The sequence below is a fragment of the Suncus etruscus genome, chromosome 17 (assembly GCF_024139225.1).
Source record: "Suncus etruscus isolate mSunEtr1 chromosome 17, mSunEtr1.pri.cur, whole genome shotgun sequence".
In the NCBI taxonomy this organism is placed as follows: domain Eukaryota; kingdom Metazoa; phylum Chordata; class Mammalia; order Eulipotyphla; family Soricidae; genus Suncus; species Suncus etruscus.
The window spans coordinates 23254390-23274980 of NC_064864.1; the positions used below are offsets into that span (position 1 = coordinate 23254390).

The 20591-nt window shown below is 51.0% G+C and overlaps 1 protein-coding gene across 1 annotated transcript in view; it reads left to right on the plus strand.

Moving 5' to 3' along the window:
* CABIN1 (calcineurin binding protein 1) overlaps positions 1–20591 on the plus strand; it is a 112237-nt gene that overhangs the window by 35609 nt on the left and 56037 nt on the right. The window contains exons 20-26 of the mRNA XM_049790637.1: positions 3250–3411; positions 4037–4243; positions 4415–4560; positions 5888–6149; positions 8579–8839; positions 13444–13595; positions 15396–15571. Of these exons, the coding sequence (XP_049646594.1) occupies positions 3250–3411; positions 4037–4243; positions 4415–4560; positions 5888–6149; positions 8579–8839; positions 13444–13595; positions 15396–15571 (1366 nt within the window). The remainder of the gene's footprint in view (positions 1–3249; positions 3412–4036; positions 4244–4414; positions 4561–5887; positions 6150–8578; positions 8840–13443; positions 13596–15395; positions 15572–20591) is intronic.

Sequence of the window (20591 nt, forward strand, 5' to 3'; positions counted from 1 at the left end):
ATGATGCCTATCCCCAGATAGGCCAAGTGCTCACAGACAAGTCCCAGAGAGAACAGGAGAGGCACCTGCACTAGCCTGTAGTGTCTGTCAATAAACATGTTTTTGTGATGCATGAACATATCTGTTCATTTGCACTCCAATCAATGCCTTTTGGGGGGGGGGGTGATCACACCTGGCAGCGCCCAGGGGTTACTCCTGGCTCTACACTCAGAAATTGCTCCTGGGGCCCGGAGAGATAGCACAGGGGCATTTGCCTTGCAAGCAGCCGATCCAGGCCAAAGGTGGTTGGTTCAAATCCCGGTGTCCCATATGGGCCCCCGTGCCTGCCAGAAGCTATTTCTGAGCAGACAGCCAGGAGCAACACCTGAGCAATGCTGGGTGTGGCCCAAAAACAAAAACAAACAAACAAAAAAGAAATTACTCCTGACAGGTTTAGGGGACCATATGGGATGCTGGGATTCGAACCACCATCCTTCTGCATGCAAGGCAAACACCCTACCTCCATGCTATCTCTCCGGCCCCTCCAATGAATGCTTTTACAATCCAGCAGCAGATATGCTAAAGTCCATATGGTCTGTGAAACCTAAAATATCTGCTACTATCTGACATGTGTAGGAAAGGCCTGTGACCTCTGCTCTCTTCTTACTTTTCTGTGGGTATGTTATCACTACAGCTCTAACCATCTGTAGCCTTTTAGCAAGTGATTGATTCATAATGTCTTTAATGTCTCTTCGGCATCAAATTGTAGCTCTTGCAAGGTAGGGATTTTGATTCGTCCTGGTGATTGTGAATCTAGTGCCCAGATAGCATAGAGTAAAGAGAAGTAGCTTGATACCGGAGAATTAAATCAGTGACCAAGATTCTCAGCAGTGCAAAGAACTTCTGTATTTGTGGGGTTCAACAGTTTGCAAAGCACTTGTGCTGGATGCAGAGACCGTTTTTCTCAGGGACCTCGAGATCGTTGGTACCTGAGGTAGTTTTCAGCTCTTGCTGTAGCTATTGAGGGTCTGGACCATCCTGTGAGTTCCAGGAGCAGTTCTAGTCTTCTGCCTGCCACTCTTGCTCAGAGGTGGGGACACTGTTTCCATGACTCTCCTTCACTGGGCTTTCACCATATGCTGAGTGGGAGCAAGCAAATCAGATGAGATGAGGATGATGGATAGAGCTGCTGGTTTTCTCCTGAGTGCCTCCTTTTTAATGGAGCACAAGTTCTCTCTGCCAGGGTGTAGCAATTGGATTTGAGGAAGAGGGGCTGATAGTGCTGCTTTGTTTCCTTTATTAGCTTCCACTTTTCTGGCCTAAGTTCCAGCCTTTAGATTCTTTCTGCTCTTGCAGCAACTTTACCCTCATGAAGTCCACTTGTGGCCTCCTCCTCCTCCGTTTGTGCAGGGCCTGGCCTCCCCGAACCCTGTTCCACACACTCTCCTCCAGGCCTGCCCAGCGAACTTGTTTCTTGCTGTACATTGTCAACTTTAAAAACTATTTGTTTGGGGCCGGAGAGATAGCATGGAGGTAAGGCGTTTGCCTTTCATACGGAAGGTCATTGGTTCGAATTCCGGCATCCCATATGGTCCCCCGAGCCTGCCAGGAGCGATTTCTGAGAATAGAGCCAGGAGTAAACCCTGAGCACTGCCGGGTGTGACCCAAAAACCAAAAAAAAAAAAAAAAAACTATTTGTTTGGGGTCAGAGAGATAGCATGGAAGTAAAAGTGTTTGCCTTGCATACAGAAGGTCAGTGGTTCGAATTCCGGTGTCCCATATGGTCCCCCGAGCCTGCCAGGAGCAATTTCAAGCGTAGAGCCAGGAGTAACCCCTGAGTGCTGCCAGGTGTGACCCCAAAACAAAAACAAACAAACAAAAAAAAACTATTTGTTTGAATTGTTCAACATTAGAGTTGGCTAAATCCCACATGCCCCCAATCAGCCCTCCAGCAGATTTGAATGTGAGGATGAAACAGTATTACATGATTGAAGCTTTATCTTGAAGTGCCAGGAATCAAACTTGGGGTCTCACATATTGTAAGACGTGTACTCTACCACTGAACCACATCCCTGATCCTGAAGGCTTATTCATTTATGATTATTAGTGAGGTTGATTTTTTTTTCTTTTTTGTGGTTTTTTTGTGTCATACCTGGCAGTGCTCAGGGGTTATTTCTGGCTCCAGGCTTAGAAATTGCTCGTGGCAGGCACGGGGGTGGGGGTGGGGGGGTGGTATATGGGACACCAGGATTCGAACCGATGATCTCCTGCAGGAAAGGCAAATGCCTTACCTCCATGCTATCTCTCCGGCCCCAAGGTTGTGTTTTTTTTTTTTTTTTTTTTTTTTTTTTTTTTTTTTTTTAGTTCAGAGATCTTTTATTGAGGTTGATTTTTTTTTTTTTTTTTTTTGGTTTTTGGTTTTTGGGCCACACCTGGCGGTGCTCAGGGGTTACTCCTGGCTGTCTGCTCAGAAATAGCTCCTGGCAGGCACGGGGGACCATATGGGACACCGGGATTCGAACCAACCACCTTTGGTCCTGGATCGGCTGCTTGCAAGGCAAACGGTGCTATCTCTCCGGGCTCCTGAGGTTGATTACTTTTAAGGGCCGCACCTGGTATGTTGTGAAGAGGGTGGAAAACAATGCCAGGTATTGCTCCTGTTCTTTGTTCTTTGTGCTTCCCAGTTCTTTTGTTCCAGTGAGTGCCTGGACCCTAAGGAGACACATTCTTAGGTGATAATGGCTTGTTTTATTAGCTGCCCTCCTTTGCCATTTGTTTTCTTCAAAACAGGGACTCTCTTGCACTGTGCCTAAAATAAGGGGGGTGCTCAGCATATGTGAGGAGCAAACAGATGGCTAAGTACAACAGATGGCTAAGCCCAAGTTCCCCGAAGGCTTATCTCCTTCAAGCAACTGGCAGAAGTTGACTCAGGGTACTGAAAGGGAGGCAGTTTGGCAAAGTCCCTCAGGGCCTCTGCTAGTGTTGCAAGAGCAGCTCCAAGTGAGGCACCCATGTCCCCTTTCAGAAAAGTACTTGGTGCCCCCTGGAAATCTACTGAGCAAATGGAAATTGCACTGCAGTTCCACCTAAGGCTGATACTACCTGCCTGATCCTTAAACTGCCCCCAGAGGTGGTATCGCCCACTTTGGGTAACACTGTACCAGCCCATTGGCACAACCTCCTCAGGATGAAGAGCTGATAGAATGGTTGGTGTCCTAGGATCCCACTGTACCTACTCTTTTCTCAGGCATCTCTTCCCTGCCACTGTAGGTGAGGGTTCTCCAGAAGGAGCTGGCTGTGTCCACCTCTGAGGACACCCACCCCTATAAGGAAGAACTGGAGACAGCCTTGGAGCAGTGCTTCTACTGTCTGTACAGCTTCCCCAGCAAGAAGAGCAAGGCTCGCTACCTGGAGGAGCATTCAGCCCAGCAGGTGAGGTGTGGTTTGGGTCCCTGCGTCCTCCTCCGCCCAGATGACAGATGTGAGAGGACGGTTGCATCAAGAGTTGGCGGAGAAGTCACATTGACACAGCACGATCACAGGAGACAGGCTTTCTCTGCAGAAATCAGCTTTGAGAATGTATTCACACATGCGCAATTTACAGTAGATTGTTTTTGCCCAATTTGGGAACTTGGAAATTTACAAACGAGTTTTGAGAATCTTATTAGGGTTCTCAGGGTTCTAATCCCTGAGTGAATTTCCAGTGTGCAAGGACCCAGCTTTCTCCCTCCATGAAGTAAAGACCCAGAACCTGCCCATGGTGCTGAGGAATGGGGGAAGGTCAGGGACCCTCTGGCCACCCTCTGGCCTCATCACATGGACTCAAAGTATAACCTTCAACTCCTCATCCTGGGTTTGAGATCAGCTGGGCTACACATCTAGTCTTCACACACGGGGGCTGTGTGTCAGACTCCCATGGCTTGTACATTTGACAGTGCTTGTTTGGGCTCTAATGCAACATAACCATATCAGCACGTAGTGTTTCCCCAAAAAAGCGTTTCCCCCCTTGCACTTAACCTTGGCTGTGCTATGATTTGCCTTTTTGTCTTTTTTCAAGGTGGACCTTATATGGGAGGATGCCCTGTTCATGTTTGATTATTTTAAACCCAAGACCCTCCCTGAATTTGACAGTTACAAGACCAGTACCGTGTCCGCCGACTTGGCCAACCTCCTGAAGAGGATTGCCACCATTGTGCCCCGCACAGAGAGGCCAGCCCTGAGCCTCGACAAAGTCTCTGCCTACATCGAGGGGACCTTGGCTGAGGTAGGGACCAAGGGTGCCAGGGTTCTAGCCCATCTCCTTTTGCGCTGATCCTACCTCCCATGTTCAGCCCTGAGGTGCTGAGGGTCTGTGCTATGTTGCTGGGAACGGCCCAGGATGTGTACTGTACTGCCCACACCTGAGCCTGCTCTACCTTTCGCTCTCCCCGACCAGGTGCCCTGTCTTCCGGAAGGGGCCGATACCTCCCCTCCAGTTGTAAATGAGCTCTACTACCTACTGGCTGATTACCACTTCAAAAACAAGGAGCAGTCCAAGGCCATCAAGTTCTACATGCATGACATCTGCATCTGCCCCAATCGGTCAGTGGAGGGCCAGAGGGTTGCTTCGGGAGGGCTGGGCAGGCTCCCACTCAATACGTCATTCTAGGGAGGAATTTCCTCTCCATAGTTGGGAGGCCAGGGAGAGGATGGTTTTGTATCATGATTAGTAGGAAAGGCAGCTTCTCTGTAAAGAAGGGCAAAAGAATGCATCTCTCTGGAAGTCCCTGCGATGACCTTGGAATCTGACAACATGTCTGATGCCGCTCTGGAGGGCAAGGGCTCATGCCTGGCTGTGACCTTTCTGCCCCCTCTTTATTCCAGGTTTTTTGTGGGCCACACCCAGTGGTGCTGGGACTATCCTGACTCTGTGCCCTGGGTCATTCCAGGTGGTGCCTGGGGAACTCGGCAGTGCCCTGGTCTCCTGCTAACAGAACATGGGCACAGCCCATTGAGTCAGCTCTCCCACTCATGTGAATGCTTCCTTTTTGGCTCCAGTCCCGGGAGTTGGTTGATGTGGCCTTGCTTCTCCCACTGTCGTGTCAACTCTTGATGGTTTTTCTGTTTGGGAAGCGGGAGAGAAGAATAGTGACAGAGGCAACCCCAGGCAGAAGTGGTCTTTCTGTCCCAGGAAGTGCCTATTGAGGAACAGCTGAGAGGACACAAGAGCCTGTTTGTGCAACTCCTACGTCCTTCCCTCTGACCCTGCTGTATTTTTCCTCAAATGTACTCATGGGCCTGTTCTCACTGAAGGGCCCTTCTCAGCTTGTCTAGTCTGTTAGCGTCACTGAGAGGAATATTTTCTCCTGGCTGTCATACCTAGATGGTCAGCCTGAGACTCAAACAAGGTTGTCCAGTGTCTGAAGAGCCCAGTACCATCAAGACAGCCTTTCTGGGCAGCCTCAGGAACCAGGGGCTCCTCAAGGGAGAGCAGGAAGGGCAGAGATGTAGGTGGGTAGGGAGATGCTAGAAGGTTTTCCAAGGCCTCCCATCACTCTTGTGGTTTGTTCCAGCTGCGAATCATGCATACCTGCATCACACTTGGGGGGTGATGGGGTACCCCTGACATGAGACTCACCTCCTCTAAAAAGAGAGGGTACTGTTCACATGTTGAAGAGACTGGGCCTAGGTAGAGGGGAGGTGTAAGAAGTGGCCAAAGCCTGGCATGGTCCCTTATCTCACAACCCCTCCATCAACAACATAAGGGCCACCTTTGTTTACATGGTTCTTCCTCCACCTTGTTTGTCCCTGACCAAGAGGGTATCGGTTGGCCTGTGAGCACCAGCCCTAGGTCAAGAGGGACTTGGCGGCCCAGCCCTGGGCTTCTTCTTTCTGGCCCTAACATGTGGTGCTTTGTTTGCCACCACAGGTTTGATTCCTGGGCAGGCATGGCCCTGGCCCGGGCCAGCCGAATTCAGGACAAGCTGAACTCCAACGAGCTCAAGAGTGATGGGCCCATCTGGAAACATGCCACGCCTGTCCTCAACTGCTTCCGAAGGGCCCTGGAGATCGACAGCTCCAACCTGTCCCTGTGGATCGAGTATGGAACCATGTCCTATGCTCTACATTCATTTGCCTCACGCCAGCTGAAGCAGTGGAGAACCGAGCTGCCCCCTGAGGTGGTGCAGCAGGTAGGCAGAAGCACCGCCATTGACTTGTCCTCAGAGTCATGCCAGAGCCTGAAGATGGTCTCCCCATGACACTCACACCAAACCATGGCAACGGGAACCCAGTCCACTAGAGAGGAATTTAGGGCCCGGCTGCTGCTCATAGGCCAGCAATTTGTGGGTAGTTTTGAGATGGGAGATTTTGGATGCCTCGGTTGCTGTTCTCAGAGGAGTTGATGAATCCCAGGGGTACTTCCGGAGTCAGTGTTGGGCACACACTCAGATGTGGGCTGCTGGCTCTCTGTGTCTGTGTCTGTCAGGGGCCTTTTGACTCCTGTAGATGGAAATAAAGGGGCTGTAGCAGTAAAGGTAACCCCAGACAGGTCTTCAAGAAACATTGAATTACGAAGCACCGTGTCATGTGATGACTTTTTAGATCAGCACCAGAAACAAGTTAACGCTGGTCTTAGCCCCCTCCTAGGGTTGTTGGAAAACTGGAGGAGCCCCCATCCGTTCGTGGGATTCACCCTCAGCAGTGGTAGGCTAATGTATGCTGGCCTCTGCCTGCTCCTCTGCCTTTAAAGATAGGCCCTGTGGGTGTGTTCTGTGCCTTCCCTGACCATGCATTTGGCATAGTCCCAGGCACCTCTCATGAGGCCCTTGCTCCTTTGTTTAGCTTTTGATTTGGGGGCGATGCCTGCTAGTGCTTGGAGCTTACTCCTGGCTCTGTGCTCAGGGTCACTTTTGGCAGTGCTGGAGATTGAACTTGGATAAACTGCGTGCGAGGTAAATGTCTTCCTTTGCACTATCTCTCCATCCACCCTCCACTCCACACAGAGCTATGTGACAGGAATTCTCAGCCCTTCACACAAATGATAGTTGTTTTTTTTTTATTTAATTGCCCTTTTTTTTCTTTATCTGATTATAAAATATTCTAGGTGTATGAAAAGCAGGGCCAAGCATGTGGTGGCTTCAACTCTGGCTTGCATTCACTTCCCAGTACCATATACGGACCATCCCATATGTATATCCATACTGTCAGGGAAACTCTGATTTGTCCTCTGGCCTAGTACACGTAGTCCAGTTCTCTTTTCCAGAACCCTCCCAGTATGGCCAGCCCTGAAGAGAAATTCCATCACTCTTTTGTGTTGGGTTGAAGAGACTGCATGACTGAACAGGGTGGAAACTGGCTTTCCGAAGCCTGGGGAGGCTCCAGAAGTGCCATTGTCCTCTGCTGAGTTCCAGGGCAGAGGACCAGGGACTGCCAGAGGGAATCAGCCCTTCGTTTCCCACCTGTGATGCCAAATGAAGTTGTGCAGTACGGGGTTTTCAAGGACATAGATGGGAGACCACAGTGTCCCTTGTCTGCCATTAGCACGAGTGGGTTTTGTTTTTTTTCCCCTAGTGGAGGAAACTGGCTTTCAGAAAGGAACTTGGAAGGCAGTGAGGAACAGGGGAGTGTAGTGTTAAATAATTAACGATGGTGGTGGATGGTGAAGGATGGAGGCCTTTGTCCTTAGGCCCCAGTCACGTGGCTTCATCCCCCATGAACCGGCGGGTCTGGGGTCCAGGAAAGTGACGGGTATTGAACTCACTCACAGACAGGCATCAGGAAGCATCAACTTTATTCATGACCTTTTGAGCCCTCAGCCATTCTTAGCTACCCTGCATCTTAACTCCTTTCAGCCATCTTTCCTTTCACCTCCATGCTGGCCAAAGACCAGAAGCTCGAGAGCCAGCCAAAAGCCAAAGACCAAAGACCCTAATCCCCTGGGTCAAAGGCCTTATTTACCTTTTCCAAGACCCCTCCCAGGAATGGGCGGGGTCTTGCAGGTAAGATCAAGTTACCTAGGGAGAAAGAGTGGGGCATTGAGGCTTCAGGGGAGTCCTTCTACCCTAAAAGCATGTTCTCCCCAGAATAGCAAGTTGGTGCCAATGCCTCCTCTCTCTCTTCTGCTCACCCTCCTAGGGAAGAAAAGATTTGGGTACTCATTAACTGCCTTGGAAGCTCATCTGAAAATGTGGGTTCTGGCTGCAATGCATTCCTGGACAGATGTGCAGGCATATTTTTTTTTTCTGGTCACCCTGGTGTCCTAGTGCCCCCTGGCAGCGCCAGACTACCCCCTAGCTACACAGCTCGTAGTTGTTGTATTTTCTGTGGCTAGAGGGTGGAGGAGTAGCTAGGGTCAGCGGGTGCTGCCCATACCACAAAGAGAAAGGACACTCACTGAACACAGTAGAGAGATGACCTGGGCTCCACCTCAGCTTTGTGCCTCCTTACTTGCTGGAATTGCTGAGGAGTGCCCAGGCCTCTCTTTGCTCGGTGCCAGCCATGAGAGGGGGCCATGCTTGAGGAGAGGATGGCACATTGACAAGTCAGCAGGGCTTGTTATGATGGGCAGTTCTGCATGGGTGCAGGCCACGTTCCTGAGACTGTTCCTGTGTCATTACAGATGGAAGGCCGGCGTGATAGCATGCTCGAGACCGCCAGGCACTGTTTCACCTCGGCAGCCCACTGTGAAGGGGACGGGGACGAGGAAGAGTGGCTCATCCACTACATGCTGGGCAAGGTGGCCGAGAAGCAGCAACAGCCGCCGGCCGTCTACCTACGGCACTACAGGCAGGCCAGCCACTACCTACACGAGGAGGCCGCCCGCTACCCCAAGAAGATCCACTACCACAATCCACCCGAGCTGGCCATGGAGGCCCTGGAGGTGACACAATAGCAGCTCAGGGTGGGGACACAGGGCAGGGATAGGTTGCCGCAAGAGGGCCACCCCCTAGAAACTCACACTCAGCAGCTTGTTTGAGCCAGTGAGCAGAGCGTTTTCTGCCCTTCCTGTGGGTAATGAGCTAGTACTGTGTCTCCTGCCCTACCCTTCCTCAGAAGCACACATAGGTTCCACAGTTTCATCTGGCTGCATGACATCAGCACAGTGTTGTGTTTTCGGCATCAAGGGCATTCTTACAACAGCCTGGCAGGAGGTGGCTTGATCTTCGGCCATCCTTGGCCATTGGCTATAACTGGCATGTACCTAGAATGCTCAGGAATGGCAGGACTGGGTCAGGGAAGCAGCCTGCTCCTTCACCCCAGAACTGGATTCATCTCTTCCTTGGCTTTTCTTTCCTGTGCTCCAGAGCATTCACACATTGCTTTCTCTCTGAGGTGTATGTGCCCACCAGATAGATGCCATGAGCATGTTTGTAGGGAGACTCTGGGGGTGCCTGCTTTCCTGTGTCCCTCAGCCTGTTGTTTCAGCCTTTTTGTTGTTGTTATTCTCGGGCCACACCAGCAATGCTCAGAGCTTACTTCTCACTCGGCTCAGGGATCATTTCCTGATCGTGCTTAGGGCACCATAGGTGCCAGGAATAGAACCCAGGTTGGCCTGAGTGTTTGCAAGGCAAACACCCTACACACCTTACTGGCACTCTAGCCCTTTTTGTTTTGTTTTGTTTTGTTGGGGTCACACCCATTGGCACTCAGGGGTTACTACTCCTGGCTCTGTGCTCAGAAATTGCTTCTGGCAGGCATGGGGGACCGTATAAGATGCCAGGATTCGAACTACCATTTGTGCAAGGCAAACGCCCTACCGCTGTGCTATCTCTCAGGCCCCTCTAGCCCTTTTCTGTCTTAATGTCTCTCTGGGTCTTTCTGACTATCTGGTCTGACCATCTCACATACCTAGAATGTCTTTTGGAGTTTGGGAAAAATCTGCTTGCTTATACTTTTTCTGCCTTCATGTATTTCATAAATTACAAATTAGCACATATTCATGATTGAAAAACCCCATAAACCAAAAACCTAACAATTCACAAATGTCAAAAATGAAAGGTCAAAGTTCCCTGGAAGTCTCCTTGCCCCCTGGAAATCCTTCTGGCAGTTGGGCTCTGTCCTTCTGGGCATCTTTCTGTGTTTTCTCTTATTACCACAGAAGTGCAGAAACATAGAAATCATTTTCTTACCAGTTAGCAACTTATGTTTTTCACTGGACAGGATGTGTTGAGGAAGTTGTGGGCTTCCTCCCCTCTTATGCTTCTCATCTGCCTGTCCCTTTATCTGCTTCTTCCCTTGTAGCTGCAGCCTTCTCTTTGCTTCTGGAGCAGGTGCAGGGGAGGAAGCATGCTCATGCACATGTGCGCACACACATGTTATTGTTTAGGAATAATCATAAGAAAAAGGGTGGGTAACAAGTTCCTAACTAATGCTCCCTAAGCCTAAGTGGGTGGGTTACATTTTATAAAGGGATGTTAGGAAAGAGGAAACTAAGGTAAAATCTCTGAGATTGTCTTTCTTCAGATAAAAGACTATATACAGGACTCTGGCATTCTTGATATTTTACCTAAGAGCCCTCAGATCTTTATTTACATCTTCCTCAGACTATGAGCTCTCTATCTAAACTAACCTTCCTCCCTTCCTTTCTTCCTTCCTCCCTCCCTTCCTTTCTTCCTTCCTCCCTCCCTTCCTTTCTTCCTCCCTCCCTCCCTCCCTCCCTCCGTCCCTCCCTCCCTCCCTCCCTTCTTCCCTCCCTCCCTCCCTCCCTTCTTCCTCCCTCCCTCCCTTCCTCCCTCACTCCCTCCCTTCCTTCCTTCTTCCCTCCCTCCCTCCCTCCCTTCCTCCCTCCCTCCCTTCCTTCCTCCCTTCTTCCCTCCCTCCCTCCCTCCCTCCCTCCCTCCTTTCCTTTCTTCCTTCTGCCTCCCTCCCACCCTTCCTCCCCTCCCTCCTTCCTTCCTTCCTTTCTTCCTCCCTCCCTCCCTCCCTTCCTCCCTCCCTCCCTCCCTTCCTTCCCTCCCTCCCTCCCTCCCTTCCTTCCTCCCTCCCTTCCTTCCTCCCTCCCTCCCTCCCTCCCTTCCTTCCTCCCTCCCTCCCTTCCTTCCTCACTCCCTCCCTTCCTTCCTTCCTCCCTCCCTCCCTCCCTTCCTTCTTCCCTCCCTCCCTTCCTTCCTTCCTCCCTCCCTCCCTCCCTTCCTTCTTCCCTCCCTCCCTTCCTCCTTTCTTCCCTCCCTCCCTCCCTCCCTCCCTTCCTTCCTTCCTTCCTTCCTTCCTTCCTTCCTTCCTTCCTTCCTTCCTTTCTTTTTTTTTGTTTTTGTTTTTAGGGCCACACCCCTTTGATGCTCAGGGGTTACTCCTGGCTAAGTGCTCAGAAATTGCTCCTGGCTTGGGGGGGACCTATGGGACGCCGGGGGATCGAACTGTGGTCCTGATCCTTGGCTAATGCTTGTAAGGCAGACACCTTACCTCTAGTGCCACCTCGCCGGCCCCTCTTCCTTCCTTCCTTCCTTCCTTCCTTCCTTCCTTCCTTCCTTCCTTCCTTCCTTCCTTCCTTCCTTCCTTCCTTCCTTTTTGTTTTTGTTTTTAGGGCCACACCCCTTTGATGCTCAGGGGTTACTCCTGGCTAAGTGCTCAGAAATTGCCCCTGGCTTGGGGGGGACCTATGGGACGCCGGGGGATCGAACTGTGGTCCTGATCCTTGGCTAGTGCTTGTAAGGCAGACACCTTACCTCTAGTGCCACCTCGACGGCCCCTCTTCCTTCCTTCCTTCCTTCCTTCCTTCCTTCCTTCCTTCCTTCCTTCCTTCCTTCCTTCCTTCCTTCCTTCCTTCCTTCCTTCCTTCCTTCCTTCCTTCTTTCTTTCTTTCTTTCTTTCTTTCTTTCTTTCTTTCTTTCTTTCTTTCTTTCTTTCTTTCTTTCTTTCTTTCTTTCTTTCTTTCTTTCTTTCCTCCCTCCCCTTACCTCTGTCCTCCCTCCCTCTATCCCTCCTTTCCATCCTCCCTTCCTCACCCAGCAGCATTCAGGTATTACTCCTGGCTCTGCATTCAAGGCATGTCTTACCCACTGTGCTTTTGCTCCAGCCCCTAAACTTGTTTATTTCTTGAATATCTTCATATCTGACACAGCAGGGTCCTGTTGCCCTGATCCCCATGATCAATACAGATTTTCATAGTCCATGTGGCCTTTCTTCCAATCCTGTTAGTGTCATCTTTATAACATTTACTAATCTTTTGGGCAAGCATGAATGGGCTGGAGTGATAGGTGGATAGGGCACTTGCCTTGCACCTGGCTGGCCCAAGTTTGATCCCTGGCATCCCGTATGGTCACTTGAGTCCTGCTAGAAGTAATTCCTGAGCACAGAGCTAGGAATAAGCCCTGAGTGTCATAAGGTGTGCCCCCGCAAAAGTTGCTTTAAGTGCCAGAGAGATAGTACAGCAGGTGGAGTACTTACTTGCTCTGCATATGACTAACCCAGATTCAATCCCTAGCAACATATATGTTTCCCTGAGCCATCCTGGGGAAGACTCCCTATTTTGCATTTCCTTCAGCCAAAACACTTTCTTTGGCATATGATAAACTTTATCCTTTTCTGAGATGTGGATGCCTCAGAGTTCCCTTCATCAAAAACAAACAAACAAACAAACAAACAAACAAAAAAACAAAAACGGTTCCTGGCCAGTTTTCTCTGGACCAATGAGTGGGCTACAAGAAACTAGGTCCTGTGGGCGCCCTCTGTCTGGGAAAGCCCTGCCCTACCATGCTCTGCCTGGGCCTAGATCTCCAGGCATGTCACTGGGTTAGGCTGTAGGTGCTGTTTCCAAGAAGCTGCTCTTAGTGGGGGCTCTATGTTCCCCCCATGTGGCACTCAGTGTCCTTTCCAGAGCATATACCAAGCCGGGAATTTGCATGCCAGACACTGTCACTTAAAAACTCTGAGTTTATTCACCTTTGGTACCTGTGTAAAGTGTGGGGTGTAGATGACAGGAGACAGCTGACCTGGGCTTCCCTGCTGTGGGGCCTTGAGCAGCTTCCTCAAACAGCTGTCATGGAGTAAGTGGTGAGCTCTGGAGGACATGAAGGAATGTCCTGCCTCCAGGGCAAGCTTGGTCGATTAGCCTGCACCATAAGGTGATCTCGTCCATGTGCTGGGACTCCAACAGATACCGCTGGACTGGCACATCAGGGAGGCTATGACCAGAGGGGAAATAGGTAAGGAAAGGCACCAAGAGGGCAGTGGTTTCTGTAGGAGGTAGTTTGCAGCTCTCCTATGAGCAGAGCTGTGGCTGGTTTCTCTCCTTATAGGTAGGAGAGTGCCTGGGTTACAAATAAACATTAGTGCCAGTTCCATGATCCATTTTACTTACTTCAGGTGCATGCTTACTTCAGGTGCATGCTAGACTATTTGGGCTAGAATCTTACCTGGCAAAACAGCGTATGGCAACTCCTGTTTACATGCTCTTTTCTTTATGGCCTGTGACTGGAGCTGGTTGGTCAATGGCACCTACATCAGCCCCTGGAAATTTTGCTCACTCCTGTGCCCCTCTCCTAGGTATACTTCCGGCTCCACGCTTCCATCCTGAAGCTCCTGGGGAAGCCAGATTCTGGAGTCAGCGCAGAGGTCCTAGTCAACTTCATGAAGGAGGCTGCAGAGGGACCCTTTGCCAGGGGCGAGGAGAAGAACACGCCCAAAGCTTCAGAAAAGTGAGTGCCACATTCTCGCCAGCAGCTTATCTCTGGGCTCACAGCAGTGGTGCCAGAGCGTTGCAGAGCAAGCCGAGGCCATGTCTCGGCCCTCATTGAGAAAGACTGAAGACTGAGTTGAGTGATTTCTTTTGAACCTTAAAGCAGAGACAGTGTGTTGTCCTGGTCCCTGCTTTTACTATGTCTGGCCACTCTCCTCAGCTCTGCCCTGAGCAAAACACTGCAGACTTTCACGCCAGCCTTCTCTCGCTCTGAGAGCCTACTCTTCTTGCATTCTCCCAAGGAGATTGAGTCATTCAGAAATGAATCTCTGGTAGTGCCACATTGTTTGGTGACTTGCAGCCCTGGTATTGTCACTTCAGTGGGCCTGCAACAGCTCCCTGAGATTCTGTTTTGCTTGTAATTTCTTTTTGTAGCTCAGACTTCTTATTACACTGGTGTCTTTGTCCGGGAACCTCAGCTCAGCTCACATAAGTTCTGCTTCCCTGCCTAACTAGGCATATGCAGGACTTAGCCAGGCACAGAGAGATGCCTAGCCAGCCTTGTCCTAGCCTGATGGCTTCCACAGGAGATGGCAGATCCTGCAGGGGACCCATGTGCATGGGAAGTCTAGATGCTTATTTTTTTAATCACAAGTAATTATACCTTTCATTGATCTTTATTCACTTGTAGAACATAGAGCCTGAACTGTAACAAAGTTCACCCCCTCCCCCAAGTCAGCCATGACCCACAGTTCAGTTTCTCAGGTAATTTTTCATGCTTTTGTGCAGGTTGTACACATACAGATGACAGGATTCTTTTGTGAAAATGAACTCCTGAAAGAATTGGTCAGGAGCTTGCTTTTTCCCCATGTGTCAAGTCTGGAATCCAACCCTAGAGACAGCCCCCTATTGCCTCAGTCCTCAGGAGGCCCCCGCAGTGTGTAACCAGTGTCACTCCTAGCACACGGCACCATATTTTCTGTCATGCAGTTTTCATGGAGATTTTGGTATTTTAAACCTTTTCACTGAACAGCATTACCACAGATATTCTTGTGTCTGTGTGAATTTGCAATAGATCGGATATTTTTTCTGCTTCTGGCCTGAGATGACACCTGCCAGGTTTCAGCGACTGCTAGGCATGAAGGATGCTGGAACAGGGACTTCTGAGGAGAGACTGATATGAGATGCTGGCAGGACCCAGCCATAAAGGCTGGGTAGTATATCTTAGGGAACAGGGACCCATGTGGCATCTCAGGACAATAGTGGATAATAGGGGCCGGAGAGATAGCACAGCGGTAAGGTGTTTGCCTTGCATGCAGAATGACGGTGGTTCGAATCCTGGCATCTCATATGGTTCCCCGAGCCTGCCAGGGGAGATTTCTGAGCGTAGAGCCAGGAGTGGCCCCTGAGTGCTGCCCAGTGTAACCCAAAAACCAAAAATAAAAAATAGTGGACAATAGGGGGTGGGGACTGGAGGTCTTTAAGAACATCAAGCTGGGGCCCGGAGAGATAGCACAGCGGTGTTTGCCTTGTAAGCAGCTGATCCAGGACCAAAGGTGGTTGGTTTGAATCCCGGTGTCCCATATGGTCCCCCGTGCCTGCCAGGAGCTATTTCTGAGCAGACAGCTAGGAGTAACCCCTGAGCATCGCTGGGTGTGGCCCAAAAACCAAAAAAAAAAAAAAAAAAAGAACATCAAGCTGGAGAGACAGAAGATTCCTAAAAAGGCAGTGGGGGTAGCTTTGGGCAGGGCAGTCCCTGACCTGCATGATCCACTCTACTGTCACTAAGACTCATATGCACCCGCCGTCTGTCCCGCAGGGAGAAGGTCTGCCTGGTGGATGAGGACTCCCACTCTTCAGCTGGGACACTGCCGGGCCCCGGAGCCTCCCTCCCCTCCTCTGGCCCAGGTCTGACATCCCCACCTTACACAGCCACTCCGATTGACCACGATTACGTCAAATGTAAAAAACCCCAGCAGCAGGCGACGCCGGACGGTACAGTCCCTGTTCTCCCTACTGCCAGCCCAGGGCGGCACGCCCCCCGTGGGGAGGGCGCTTCGGGCAGCGAGCCGCTTTGTTTTGGTGAGGGGGGTGCTGGGTCTGGGGTGACACGGGCAATGTTGCGGCTGCTCATCCACCTCATGGACTCACGGTGATTCTGTGCTCCCGAGACATGCTCAGGGTCTCCACCTGCCAAACAGCCCACCTGGAAGTGGGGAGGGCAAGGTATGGGCAGGGACCTCCAGGGTCAGCTGACTTCTGCCCTGCAAAGGAGCACTTTACCGGTCTGTCAGCCAGGTCATCAGGGAACCTGCCCCCGGGGTGACACCTGCCTCAGAACAGTCTGACCGGCACATGGTCACAGGGAGGTTTCCATCTGGAAACGGGCATGAATGATGGGGAGTCAGCAGGGACCTCATGCAAGTTCTGTCCCATGTGGGCTGGGGCAGGTGGCGACTAGCCAACCACATTCCTTACTAACATCTGGAGGCTTGCATGCTGGCCTCGCCGCTTGATCTCATGTTCCCTAACCCTCATAAATGAGCAGCAGGTGACAGATCATTTGCTGGATCATTCTCAACTGCTGGACTTAGCGGGCCAAGAGGGTAGAGCCCTGGGGAGACAGTGCCAGGGCTGAGGAACACCTCAGTCTCACGCGCATGCTGCGTCTCATCAGGGCCGTGGAAAAGAAGTCCAGTGGGGTGCCCCACAGCACAGGCGTTATGGAGTAAGTGAGGTGAGAGAGCAGACCCAGATCGAGGATGCGGATTCTCCTGGTGGGTGGATGGGATTTGGGCAGGGAGATTTGCTGCGTCCCCTGCAGTGTGTGTTGAGTGGCTGTGGATCTGAGTGTGTGGCGAGGAATGTCATTGCTTCCCTCTTCTTCTTGACTGTGCAGAGTTGAGCAGAGATGGCCACCTGCTCCTGTGCCCAAATCCTGCTTCTTCCTTCTTCATTAACTCCCCACAGCAGGAAGCTGTCCTGAGGTCCACCTTCTACTCTCGTACACAGTGAGAAAACATACTGCAACCAAACTCCTGTCTTGGGATTCACTTTCTGCCAGGCCCATCTTGTAAGGATCCAGCAGGGCTGCTCTAAAGGACAGACAATGCCCCTTGCTGTGTTTTCAGAACCGTGACCCATAGCCCTACTGAGCCTGACCAGACTGGTGGGCCCTTGAAGCTGCAGGACCTCCATCTCGATGAGGATACCCTGCAGGGGCAGAGGAGTAAGGCAGGATTGCCCCAACGATTGCTCACTGGCACCATCACCAGCCTCTTGTGCTGGCACATGTGTGTGGGCTCTAGGGGAGCAGAGAGTCAGGGTAGATGCTGCTGCCCCTGGCCATAGTGTGAAGATGATGGTGGGGGCTTCTAGCAGTTTCAGAAGGAGAGCTTGATGAAATTTGAGTATCAAGAGCTGTTCATTTTTGAATGACTAAAACCTCTTTTTCTGAACATGATCACTGGTAGCCACCAAGATCCCAATACCCCACTTCTGCTGAGTCCTAGCCCATTGTGTCAAGGAGCCCCATCCTGGCTGCCCTGCTCTGTCTAGGCCTAGTTGTTGTGTGCTTTGAGATCTTAGAGAGGGAGAGTTGTCTGGAGCTTGGAAGTTTTCAGGACCCTGATAGAGCAGTGGTCTCATGCTGTCACATGGCTTGACTGTCTTTATGCAACTTGTGTCAGGCCAGCAATAGAGCTCACAAGCCTGCACTCTGTGCTCCTGTCAGCCCCAGCTGTTGACCACATCTGTTCTGCCTCATCTCCTGTGGAAAGGTGGGAGCCTTGGACCCTCTAGCCAGTGGAGCCTGAAAGGGTGAAAAGGAGGTAAAAACGCCTGAAATGAGAAAGGGAGATAGAATGTGTAGCCCTGGCACAGACAGAAAAGCTGTATGGAGAAGTCAGAGAGGAAGGCCAGGCAGAACAGGGTTTTGTCTGTCAACTGCTTGTTGTCATGGGCAACCCAGGGCCTCACCTCTCAGGACCATGGTTCCTTCCTCTGTATTCTGGGGTTATGTTTTCTGCATGAGGATTAAGTGTCTGTGCTTGCACCTACCAGACACACCCCCAGGTTTTCAGAGGTGGCAGTACTGCATCATGGCAGTGTTCTCTTAGAGATCTGGGGCCATTCACTTCTGCTTGCAAGGGCTGGAGAGATAATCTAGTGGGTAAAGTGTTTGCTTTGCAGCATCTGGCCTGGACTCAGTCCCCAGTGCTTTATATGGTCCCCTGAACCCTGCCAGGGCAAGCCCTGAGTTCCATTGGGTGCCCCCCCCCCCAAAAAAAAAACCCAAAACAACAAAAATCAAAATCTCATCTTGCAACCTTATTTTCTTAGCTAATGGGTCATCTCAGATAGAGGCAGCAGTGTCCTGGTGGGCCAGGTGGGTACTGTGGAGCCAGCAGCAGTCAGACAGGTCTGATCTTGGGCAGGAAGCTTATCTCAGGTTCCAACTTTAGCAGAACTAAGAACAGTAGCTCCAGGTATCTTAGGTAAAGGTGCCTAAGAGACAGAGGCCTAGTTGCTTCCTGCAGCTGCCCATGGCCCTTTAGATTCTTGACAGCCACAGCTGCCTTTAAAGCCAATGCACCTTGGTGGGTGGTTCCCTACTGGCCTGAGATGTCTTCAGCTGAATCCATCATAAGCAGCCCACCAAGTCATGGGTGACTCCTCCTCCTTACCCGTCTGCTTCACTCTTCCCTCTTAGAACTGGTGCTGAAACTCTTGAATAGAAAAAAGTCCCACAGGGAGCAATTGTAATCACCAAGGACCACCCAGTAATTGCTGTTCAAACACATCTGAATACAGCATGGGCACTGAGCCAAATATGTACCCTTGTCCATATGCAGTGTCTCTGTGTGTGTGTGTGTGTGTGTGTGTGTGTGTGTGTGTGTGTGTGTGAGTGAGTGACTCTCTTATGTGGTATGTACTTGCTCTGCTGGATCCAGGCAGGTCAGATTGTTCTGTTCCTTATGGTTACCATGTAGGACTGACCACATGTCCCGTCCCCCATTCTCCCACAAAGAAACCTGGTTGAGAGTCATTAGGTACTTATCTGGGCCTAGCTGGGACAGGGCCCCAGAAGAGTTAGGACCTAAAACTTCCTGTTCCTGACAGAGTCCAGATTGGAAATTCACAGGTACAGGACCAGTAAGCTGAGACAGACTTTCTGCCTCTTGAGCTCCTTGTCACCTCAGGATGCCAAAGTTGGACATAAGTGCACAGTCCTGTCAACTGGGTGTCCTGTCAATACTGTGACAGATTCAGGGGACAGTCCTTGCAGTCCTTGCTGGGGCTTCTCTGTGAGGGAGGAGGAGCATATCAGTGAATGGCATAGCAGAGAGTGAATGAGGAACTAAAATTGTTATAGAGGCTTGGTCCCACCTCCTGGGGGAAGGAACCCATCTTGGTCCAAATATGAGTGGGTGCTGAGGGGACTATCAGGAGGGTGAATAGACAACAGGCTGAGGGTCAGAGAACAGTAGCTGAGAATAGGGTGTTCATGGTTGTAGGGTGCCCATCTGATCCGGTGACAGCATGAGCAGATTTCCAGACCCCCTAGTGGCAGTTAGGGGCTGTGTGGGGCCCCTATCAGAGCCCTGTGTGACTTCATCCCACTCTCCATACTGTCACTGTGTGTGTGTCGTGTCCCGTCTATGCTCATCCTTGCCTGCTCGCCCACTCTTCCTCACCAATATTGCCCGTGCTGCCCCTAACCCTGACCACACTCTTCTCCAGGCTCTGTCTTTCCGCTTGCACCTGTCACGGCTCGCTTCTGGGGACGACGCAGACCGCATGCTCAGCCCACAGTCCGGCTCGCTGCTTCCCCCGTGCTGGGGGCGCCTCCACATCTGCTGGTCCTGTGATCCAGAGTGTCTGTTTAATGTGCTTGGCTTCTGCCCACAGCCCGTCTGCCTGGCTCTGGCCAGATGCAAATAGTGCGTCCCTCCCGCTCTCCTGCCTGGTTGGCAGGTGGCTGAATTCTATATTTCCATTGCATTGTTCTTTTTTGTTTTAAAAAGTGATAGACATCAGACTCTAAGATATCAATGGATCTAGGGGCCGGAGAGATAACACAGCAGTAGGGCGTTTGCCTTGCACGGGGCCAACCTGGAATGGACGATGGTTTGATTCCCAGCATCCCATATGAACCCCTGAGCACTGCCGGGTGTGACCAAAAACAAACAGAAAAAAAGATATCAATGATCTATATAAGGTCAAGTGTGTGAAAATGCAAAATGTGCACAGGAATTGTGCTAAGTTACTCTGAAGGGGGCTGGTGTCCATACCCCCAGTGACCAGGCCTCGGCTGGGTTGCACAGGGCAGTCAGTCCGGATACAGTTCTGGCTGGGTCTCTGCTCATGGGCCTTGTGCCTCAGGGACTGTGGCTCACCCACTCACAGTATGCAAGTTCTATTTCTGGGAACCTGCCTTCCCCAAGTGCATGAGATCCCAGTGGGGCTCAGGCTGTCCCAACCCAAGGCTCTCTTCAGGGTGGGAAGTAGTGTTGGGGGCTATAGAGGCTTCCCTCAGATCACTGACCTCCATGTCGTCACTCACCCACTCTGAACCATGCTGAACACAGCTCCAGGCTGAGTTTGTGAATTTGGTCCTTAGGGCAACCTTTCTGTTTGTTACTTACCTGTGGTACCTCTGAGTGCTGTGGTCACTTGCACTGGGAAGGTTTGATTGTCCAGGAGAGCAGGGAAAGATGGAGGCAATCTGCCAAGCATCGGAGCTCTGCTCTTTCTCTCTTTCCCAGTGATGTGAAAGAAACAAAACAGAAGTTTTCTTTCAACCAGACTTTCTTTTTGGTGTAGAACTTTATGTTGTTTCTTAGAACTGGAGCCAGAAAGCTAGCTCCGTGGGTTGCTTGTATGCTTTGTAGGTTTGAGCCTTACCACTAAGCACTGCTGGATGCATCTCCAAAACCAAACCAAAACTGAACTGGAGTGGTAGCACAGTAGGGAGGGTGTTGGCCTTGCACATGGCCAACCCTGGTTCGATCCC